The sequence below is a fragment of the Nanorana parkeri genome, unplaced genomic scaffold (assembly GCF_000935625.1).
Source record: "Nanorana parkeri isolate BGI_ZX_2015 unplaced genomic scaffold, ASM93562v1 scaffold1070, whole genome shotgun sequence".
Taxonomy (NCBI): Eukaryota; Metazoa; Chordata; class Amphibia; order Anura; family Dicroglossidae; genus Nanorana; species Nanorana parkeri.
Window position 1 is genome coordinate 150550 of NW_017307338.1, and position 10148 is coordinate 160697.

Genomic DNA, 10148 nt, shown 5'->3' on the forward strand with positions numbered 1-10148 from the left:
ATTAAACCTCAAACAAACAGTAGAACTTTCCCTTCCTGTTGGGCATAGGAAGATTACAAAACAGATTTATTTTTAAATAAGCTGAAAAACATGTTTAATATCACAAACTTTTGCTATTTTACTGCTACATAAATGAATTATTAAAATGTTATGCTGTATTGTTTCCTATTTGATTCCTGTAAGTAGATTATAACATTAGAGATTTGGTTAAAAGTTTTGGTCGTTTGCTCTTGTTGCCCCTGTTGTTATTATCTGCCGGTTAAAAGGAATTTTATGGTTGCACTTTATTTTTGTTATATTCATGTATTTCATTGTTGATTTTCCAGTGAATACAGATTCCAGTGAAAGTTTCAAAGGTACATATGTGGGAATGTAACCGGTAAAGCTACTGGTATTTCAAGCCATCTGGAAGCCAATGAATATGTCTATTGTAGTTGACTGGTGTAATAGGAAGCTCTGTTGTGGCTGTTTAACACAACCTGTTTAATCTTTTGTGCTATACCGAGCAGTAGCTAAAAATAAGAATAACCTACTACAAATAATAGGAATAGGTGAGCGTTTACAACTTGCATAGAAAAACAGTGGGCAGACTGGTGGCTGATCACTCTGGTCTTACAGTACTGGACTCCTGGGTTATAGTAGATGTCAGCCTTAAATGAGTGGTATTTTGTTTGCTAAAGCTCTGTGTACTATATGAAATTACCAAGTTTTTTTTTTGTAATAAAATGTTGTTTACATTTTTTAATCCTTTTTTTGCATCTCAGTGCTGAATATCTCTTGCAAATGCTACTATTTTCACCACAAATATTATTAAACATTTAGGAAACTAGCACAGCATAAAGCAGTGTTAAAATTATACAACATTTCACTCAACCAGCTATGGGATTTGCTACTGACAGGATTTGATGCTACTAAGAATCATAAGCAATTAAATAACAAATACAAAAAACAAAAGTGGTTGTTTCATTTACTAACTTGAGTAAAGCACACCTTATACGGGCTACAGGACACTTTTTATTCTAAGCATTTCCTGTCACAGCCAACCATTTTTGATATACAAAACCATAAAGGTGTACATAATCATCAGTACTCCTTCCACATAACAAATCAGCTGCATTTTGTTTTCTTTATCTGGTTATGTCCGAGAATTAACTTCAAATTTAAACATCAATATGACAGGCAAAGGTTGTATTCAAATATAGATTCATTTGATCTAGCCTTTAACATATCTATATAATTTAAGTCCTAATGCCATGCACACTTTTTTTTCTAAAGGAGAGTGAGAAAAGAAAAATCTTCCTAACTTTAAGAATGGAAGTTATATAAGGCCCTCAAATTAGACATTCAAAAGTCAAATGAAAGTTGACCTCTGTATGATAACCCCCATTGAAAATGTCTGTCTGCAGTGATCCTACAAAATAATCATTCAGATTGTTAATTTTGGCATTATGGGATCTGCCATAGTGGAACTAATTTTATCTGGTCAAAGAGATGAGGAGTGGATTATTCAGTTTAGCAATTTTTAACCAAATTGAGTGACAGTTCAATCTATGATAAGAAAAAGCAACACCAGCCAACCATCTCGTGAACAGAAGAATTGGCTGGACATGTTTAATTTTCTCTGATATCTATTGTTCCCCTGGAGGTCTAATGAGTGACTACTTTCAGTTTCTATATTTACAGTCATAAACATGAACATAAGTGTTCTGATAACCTGAGCATTTATATAACATGTTTATGCCAGTATACGGTCAAAAAGACCCCTTCTGATGGTTTGAATGTACCTGCACATCCAACAATCATATGTAGTCTATGGCCACCAATATTATTTAATTAACAGGGCAAAAGGTTATGTAGTAGAAAATACCCTTTCTGTACCACTTCACAGAGATACTGAAGCAGGGATTTTGTTTTCAATTAAAGTGAAAATCACTTTAAACTAGTTTTGTTGACTTTGACATCACCAATATATTTAGCAGGTAGACACAGATAGTCCAATGCCATGTACATCATTTAAGTAAGTAGTTTGTGGCCTAGAAATTTAGGTGGTTAGCTTTCTTTATCATTGACATGATGTTTGACCATATGGTTACTTACCTGTATGCCACCTTTAAATGTGCCTTGCCTATGTGCTTTGGATTAGATTTAAAAGTTCTGATAAAACACTATTTGGATTTCAGAATGCATACTACCTTGTTGTATTCAAAAATATTTATGATGAATAATATACATCAGTTTACAGTATACAGTATATTTACTCACCACATCCAGTCTGCGTTCTCCAGTCACCAACAGTAATCCCGAGTGCTTGACAGACAAGAGCATAAGCCTGGATTGCCTGGCAAAGGCTAGTGCCATTGTCCCGGGAGCCACAAAGGTCATATACGCAGCTGTGGACAAAGGCAGTGGGATCCACTACAGTGCCACATTCCCACAGGGGGCTCCCTGTGAGGTTAATAAACCCACAGTATTCTGAGGTAAAATAAAGTGACTCCATTGCTGAATCACATATACTGCAGTTATCTACACACCCAGAGGAACACTTCCAGTCTGGATGATACACTCTCCAACTCTCTCCCAGATCTATCACAGATATAGCTGGTCTTCCATCTGAGCGGAGGGTGTCATCCTCTGGATTCTTGTTGTAGTTTCCACACATCCCACAGGTAGAGTTAATGTATGTGCCAGGTACTGATATAGAAGCATAGTGTTCTCCATCATACATCACTAGCAGTCCAAAATCAGTTTCCACTGCAGTTGAGAGTCCACTTTGGTATATTTTAATGGCTCCATGTTCCAAAATTACTGGAAGTGAAAATATCAGATTGTTTACCTGTAGTAAAGCAAATATGACTCTCATTAATGGGTAAAATGTTTGTTTAATTAATAATAATAATACCACAAACACCACACATATATTGCATATAGAAAACCGATATCCCTGAGGAATAATAATGAAGTCAATGTTCAAAATTAAAGACCAATGTAAGGGCTTGCGTCAAAGATCTTTGGGTTTGTGTCGATGGCATCAGTTTGTCAATTTGAGACGCTTTTGAGATCATTCAAAATGCATTGACAGGTTCATTTGACCTCCTTCTGACTGGCATTTTACCTGCTTTAACCATTTGCTGACTGGGGTGTTAAATCCCCTTCCTGTCCAGGCCATTTTTCAGTATTCAGCTCTTCGGTACTTTGACTGACATTTATTTAGTCATGCAATGCTTTACTGAAATTTTATACCATTTTTTGGGGACAGATAGAGCTTTCTTTTGGTTGGATTTAATCACCACTGGGGGGTTTATTTTTTACTATATAATGAAAAAAGTCTGTTTTCCCTACGTTATGTTATAAAACATTTATCAGTACCCAATTTTTTGGTAAAATATAAAACACGGGGTCACATCAGGTAAATAGACACTACACATATCAAGCTTCAAAATTGTGGCTGATGGCCTTAGAATTATTGTTCGCACTACAATGTTTGTGGTGCTATGTGCGGTGTCATTGTTGTTTTCGCACGTATATATGCAATTTTATATTTAATTTTTATATGTGCATGCACATGGGGGCGGGGGACTTAAAACATTTTTGTTTTGCCTCCTCATGTATCACTTGCCCCTCCCTTTTAGATTGTAAGCCCTCACGGGCAGGGCCCTCCTTACCATCTTGTCTTAAATTGTATTGTGACTGTAATGTCTTCCTTATATTGTAAAGCGCTGTGCAAACTATTGGCGCTATATTAATCCTGTATAATAATAATAATAATAATAATAATAATTTTTGGGTGTTTTTTTAATATGAGACTTTAATTTTTTTTGAACTTTTTTTATGCTTAACTTTATTGCTATCACACAGGGGGCTATCAAGCTGATCTCTTCTTCTTTCGCTGTGCTGGTCCCAGGCCCACAGGGGGGACAGCGGAGCCCGGCATAACCGTCAGCAGCGGGGGAGCACAGCAGCTGAGAGGGGGCATGGCAGCGGAAGGGGGGTCCACGCGCTTCTTCTTGTCATACAAGCGATATGGGCACATCCTCATTTTGAGAGAATTAAAAGTGAACCTATGACAAACTTGAAAAATTAAAACCGGACATATTATAGGGAAATTAAGGTTTAACCTTATCCAAAATATTGAGCATTTTTGGATCTGTGATTACACAAGCTAGAACTTCAGAGCTACCAATGATTTGTTACCTGTGTGCATAGTTTCTGTGCAAATTACCAACTGACAATTATAGAGCATATACTTAAGATAGGATAAGTAACAAATTGAATAAAATAATACTATTTACTAAATAAGAAAACTATAAGTGGATGATCTAATTTAAATCTAAAAAAAGACTCCAGCTAGAGACCACCAGGGTTGCTGCAAGAGAAAAAATGCTTGGCTTGTCAGAACAAACATAATGTTTCTCTGTATAAAGCATTACATTACAACACATGGGCCTACAATGCAAGCAGGCCTGATGTCTCATCATAACTACACACCGTGGTCCAAAGCTGGGACCTATTTTCAAGCAGATTAAACAATATTTGTTGGTGAAGTTAACATGAACCAGCACCATAAAATACCTGCATGTACCTGTATGTGGCCCCTAAATTATCTTTTTTGCAGCCTAAGATGCCTGAGAGCCCTACCATGTGAGCAGAAGCCTCAACTTCTCAGAAATTAGGGAGCTGGTATGCTCTCTGCCATTCCACCGGCTAACTGAGTGTGCAGAGTGGTGAGGATTGTTGGCCAAACACATAATACTTTAGGCCCAGCTATAGCTTTGTGCGGGCTCTGTTGTCTGCTCTTAATAATAAGATTAGTCAGGAACAGTATATTCAGTGACAGGTTCACCTTAAGATTGACCTCTTTCTGTAGAAAACTTTAGTCTGAATCCTCTGAGTTGCATAGGATTAACACTGTAACTCATCACAAGGTAATTTATTTAAAAAAAAAAAATATTACAGATTTGTCAAAGGATACAAGCAGAGGTGAGTTGTATTTTGTATCAAATTATTCACTTTACCTTAATTTGTCTTTCCAGATTTTGGCAAGATTCTCCATGGAGAACAGACTGTAATGTAGACAAGTCCGTCTCTAAATTCTTTACTGCTCGCTATCGCATCTTTCAGGTAATTGACTCGGGGTGTTAAATGTCTTCGAGATTTAAGAATATTTTTTAAAGCCCTCTTTGTCTGTTTTTGTATAATCATTTGGTTAGAATTCAACCCACTTTTCTGTTTCTCTTCTGTTCTTGTTACCCCTAATGAACCCTTAAGTTACAGAATGTAACAAAAAACCATTTGGAAGAAATAGCTGGACATTTGCCATAGATGCTAACAGGCTGCAAATGGAGCCAACTGATTCTAGTTGCTGAAGTAAATTCACAAGGATGTGTATCAAAAAACCCTTATCTTACTTAATGAGCACACTAGAGAAAGAAAACGTAGGAACTGCAGTCTCATCTTATTGAAGCAATGCCCTTAGGTTGAAATACCTGTAGTCTACTGATAGAAAGGCATTTACCTAATAAAATAATGCTACTCAAGGTTCTCAAGGTTCAATTTTTCTCAATTTTTCTCAAAGATATCACTCTCTACATTTTCTGATCATAGACATTATGGGCATCATGAATGAACACATCCCTGGGAGATTGCTCTGTCAACTAGCAAACACTTCCACTTGAGAATACATATCTTTAAGCAAACCTGTGCTTTGGCTATGAAAAACAAAGCAATAGGTTTGTTTTAAGGTTCTCCTCCTTTCCAGTAGCAGATAATCAGCCCACCTTTGCTCCCCTGCTATTCCATTAAGCTTCTGTGGGTAAGAAGAAACTTTGTGTTAGCTCCATCTAGGAGTCCCTGCAGTTGAAGCTTACACAGGGCTGAGGACACACTCTCTGCCCCCATGTCAAAGTATTGAGCCGAGCACCAAGCAGCAGTGCTGTCACATGAGAGGAAGTGGAGTGAATCACATGCTTCCTATACCCATAAATACCAGGTTCTTTCTTTCTTCATGGCAGATGAATAGCATGGGCCAGCAAAGGATAGGTTAAGTATGTGCACCTGTTGCTTTGCCTTGTATTGGAATCTCCCCACGTCTTCCTAAAGGCAACACAGAGGGGTACTGGCTTTTCTCTGGACCATCAAAACAGAAAATATATCCTCCAGTAAAAACATTCCCTCTGTGATGTCATGCTTCCCCTATTGCATTTTTTCTTCCTCCACAAAGAATAATAAATATCAGATTAAGGGAACAAGTAAAGTACGACTGACTAAGGCTGTGAAAGGACTGCTGGGAATAAGGGTGATGTGCAAATTAAACTTACCTCTGTGTTGTCATTTATCAAATATAGCTATCTGAAAACTGTGACCAGGGTACAGTGGTACCATCAGTTCAATGCTTTTAGTTATGTGTTTCCCACTTTTAGGTCCATCTATCTTTTAAATGAAATTAGTCACAGCAGTGGACGTCTATGGATTTTTTATTTCCAGAGGCCAATTCCATGGTTTGGAAACATTAAAGTGGCTGCCCCACTGTTCTCCAGTCACGGTTTTTGGAGAGTCATAACTGAGAAACGACATCATGGAGATAAGTGTACTTAACACATTACACTAGCCTTCCTAAAGATAGTTTATAGAGCTCTTCTTTAAGAGCATGGATTTTAAAAGCCATTGGGTAATAGGTGGAAAGTTCCAATCTAACCTTAAAAAGACAAATAGGCTGAAAACCTTTCTTTTGTGTGTGGGTTACAATCTTATATTTGTTTTTATTTGGATACCTTTTTCATGGTGGTAAGTTTAAAACTGCCCATGATAATTATATATACAGAACAGTTTACATATATCCTTATTTTATTTAAAGGAGGAAGCTGCATGCTCCAGTGTTGGAAGTGCTTAAGTTTAATTGAATTCTTCACTAGCTGTTCAGCTACTACCTGCACACTTCTGGTTGCTGGCTCTGGGAGATCAGCAGACCCTTTGAAAAATGTTTGAGGTCTAATACTTGAAATCAAAATATAACCAACAGAGCACAGTGATATGAAGTGTGGCGGCAGAGTCTTGACAGCAAGTGTTGGAGCCTGTAATCTAGCAAAGGACACCGTAGAGATAAGTGTAATTTACTAAACCCATTACACAGTTCTCCATTAACCAATACACAATAACTGAAACAAACTGCCTTGTACAGCAATAAGGAATCATTCACATGACAAGCATTATTAATGTAATCAAAATGTTTCACTAATGTGTATCTTGGACAAGATTTAAATAAGTTTTGGCAGGTCTACATTTAATAGACTTAAGAGGAAAATTCATGTCTCTTGAATAAAAATGCAGCATGTTTTCTCAGCATGTCTCATTTTATAGAGCCTAATTTAGAAGTACTTTCTTTCATTGTAGAGTGGAGGAATGGCATTTACAGTGAATGAACCTAAAATGTCAAGTTCTATTGTAAATGTTTATAGTGTTCACAGTACAAACTGTTCCAACAATATGCTCTATCCATAAAAAGATTTCAAGAAGAACAAACATTCTTTAAAATGTTCTCATAATGTTGGAAGTACTTAATAGCAGCTCACACGAGAATCACAATGATAAAGCTTAACGCATTTGTTGGGAAATCATTAAAAAAAAACAGGCATCAGAAATGTGTTCTAGTAAAAAGCAGTTAGCATTGTTTTGATGATCTTTACTCCAAACAAGAACAATGCAATCTGCCTTAGCCAATTCATTTAGTTCACACCAACATTTTGCATTAGTATGCAATGAAAAAAAAAGGACATATTGCAATTTTTGCGCTGGGCCTTTGGAAGTGCTGTAGCGTATCAGAATGCATTGCAGTGCATAGAGATACATTGAAGTTTAAAGAATAAAAGAGGGGAAAAAAGAAAGCGCTGCAATGTATTTTAAAGTACCCATTTACACAAAACACTTTCACACCACACACCAGTGCACATGTGTTATGCACACAATAACGTGTTGTGTGGTGTAGAAAATATTATTTTTTTACAATGGGAAATTACATAATTGGTACTGCATGTCAGCTTCTCTTATGTTTCCACTAAACCTCATCTATAAAATGTATATCTAAAGCCAAAACCTGAATTTTTACATTGGAATAGAGCAGAGAAGGGTTAGAACCGGGTTTTTATTGCTGTCTGTCCATTAGACATGTGTACTGCAAAACAAAATTGTTTTCTTACGAAACAAATGGAAACAAAAAACATTTTCATTTGTTTCATCAAAGAAAACTAATTTTTATGCTGTTTTGGATTGGGAGGGAACGAGCTACCGAATCAGAAACCGCACACTGAAACTGCAGAACAAGCGTCGACCTTATCGGCTGCTGGCGTGTTCTGCGCATGTGCTCTGCGATTGGAGCTATACCCCAAGATGGCGGCACCCTCAACTTCGGGCGCTGTCATCTTGGTGTGTACCAAGATATACTCTTCGGCGCACCTGTACAAAACGCACCAGCGGCCGATATGGCCACCGCTCGTTCAGCATGTGACGTCAAGTGCTCCGCCTCCAAGATGGCGGCAGGCATGCACAGCAAATGCCGGTGGCCAATTTGGCCCCCGTGTGTTCTGAAAAATAATTTATGTATGCCCAAATATAGTTTTTGTATATTCGGGCATATAATATATTTCGGATTAAGCCGAATCGCTGAATCAACTGAATTTCTTTGATTTGCAGGTTCGTCCGAAAAAGAATGCACATGTCTACTCTCCATACTGGGTGAATTCACCCTCTATATATTCCTGTTAACCCTTGCCTCCAATACAAAAAGTAATGCAAAATCCAAAATGTTACAGTTCACTGACACAAGATGTGAGGCAAAATCTACCAACAAAGGCACATGTTGCAGAGAAAACTGTCGAAGAAGGTATTTCCCTTTCACTTTGAAGAGCTTTTATATCACTCCCTGTCAGGAAGTAAAAGGGAGGATAGAAAAAAAAAGTTCTAGGCCAGGGCCAAGCAAAAGGGAGTTAAAGAGAGCCAGAATTTATCCTCTAGAACAAATGCACAGCTTATAAATCTATAAAAGGTAGCTATCGTTATGCCATTGCAAACATTTTTCTGACCATTCTGTAAATTGTAGGATTCAGCAGAAAGTCAGTTCCCCTATTAATTGTTAGTGCTTGTTTCAACATCTACCAGTGAAATGTATCTACTGGATGAGATTTGGTTAGCAAGTGCATACAGCAAAAAGTTAGTTTATATGAGTCCTGCAGCACAAAAGTCCAAAACAGTTGATGTGTGCAGGCCATGTGTGTGTGTTTCATACTGAACACAGGAACACCAACTTTGCATCCTAATTTCTTCAGTAATTTCACATTTGCCGACATTTAAAAATAAAATGCCACCTTTTCTTTTTTTTCTGTGCATCCAGCAAGCCATTGTATAAATGTACTTTTACATTTGTTTAACCAGTTGACATCCGCGGTGTTAAACCCCCTTCCCATCCAGGCCATTTTTCAGTATTCAGCGCTGCAGGTTCTACAAGAAGCATATTGTTAAACTATTGATTGTACAATTTAAAATACTTTATATACAGGAAGATTTCTCATAATAAGGTGCAATACAGTCAAAAAGGTATTGTTCGTCAGTAAAATAATTGATGTTCTTACTGTATTTGTGTAGCTAGCTACAACTTTTAGTCTGTCCAGTCTACTTAAAGTGAGGCAACCAAACAGTTCTTGCAGAGAATACAATGTTAAACACCAATTACACTGCAAACATATTAGGCATAAAATATTTCGGAAACAAAATTTGACACTGACCTTTCTGCAGTGAAAGTGCAGCGATGGAAGGGGGGTACAGTGGGACATGACAGTGACGAGGGGGATGGGGTGGTGAAGAGGGTGTTTGGCAGGGGGAAGAGCGGGGTAGAGTGAGGAAGAGGGGGACAAGGTAGTTAAGAATGGAGTGAGAACGATAATGGGGAGAATGGGGTAAAGAGGAAAGCAGGAGTAGGTAAATGAAGGGAGTACATGGGGAGGATTTGCACTTAGGAGGTGGACAGCTGGAAACAATATGTTGTGTACTCATTGTAGATTGGAAGTTGAGAGCCAATCTCCAGCTTGGTGGTGAGGAACACAGAAAAGGCTCCATTTTCCCCCTTTTACCAGTACACCACACACAACACCCCTTATGACCCT

The 10148-nt window shown here is 37.7% G+C and overlaps 1 protein-coding gene across 1 annotated transcript in view; it reads right to left on the bottom strand.

Annotated features, from left to right (window-relative positions):
* Positions 1 to 10148, bottom strand: part of TECTA (tectorin alpha) — a 74281-nt gene that overhangs the window by 52575 nt on the left and 11558 nt on the right. Inside the window, exon 7 of the mRNA XM_018567589.1 lies at positions 2263 to 2833. Coding sequence (XP_018423091.1) covers positions 2263 to 2833 — 571 coding nt within the window. The remainder of the gene's footprint in view (positions 1 to 2262; positions 2834 to 10148) is intronic.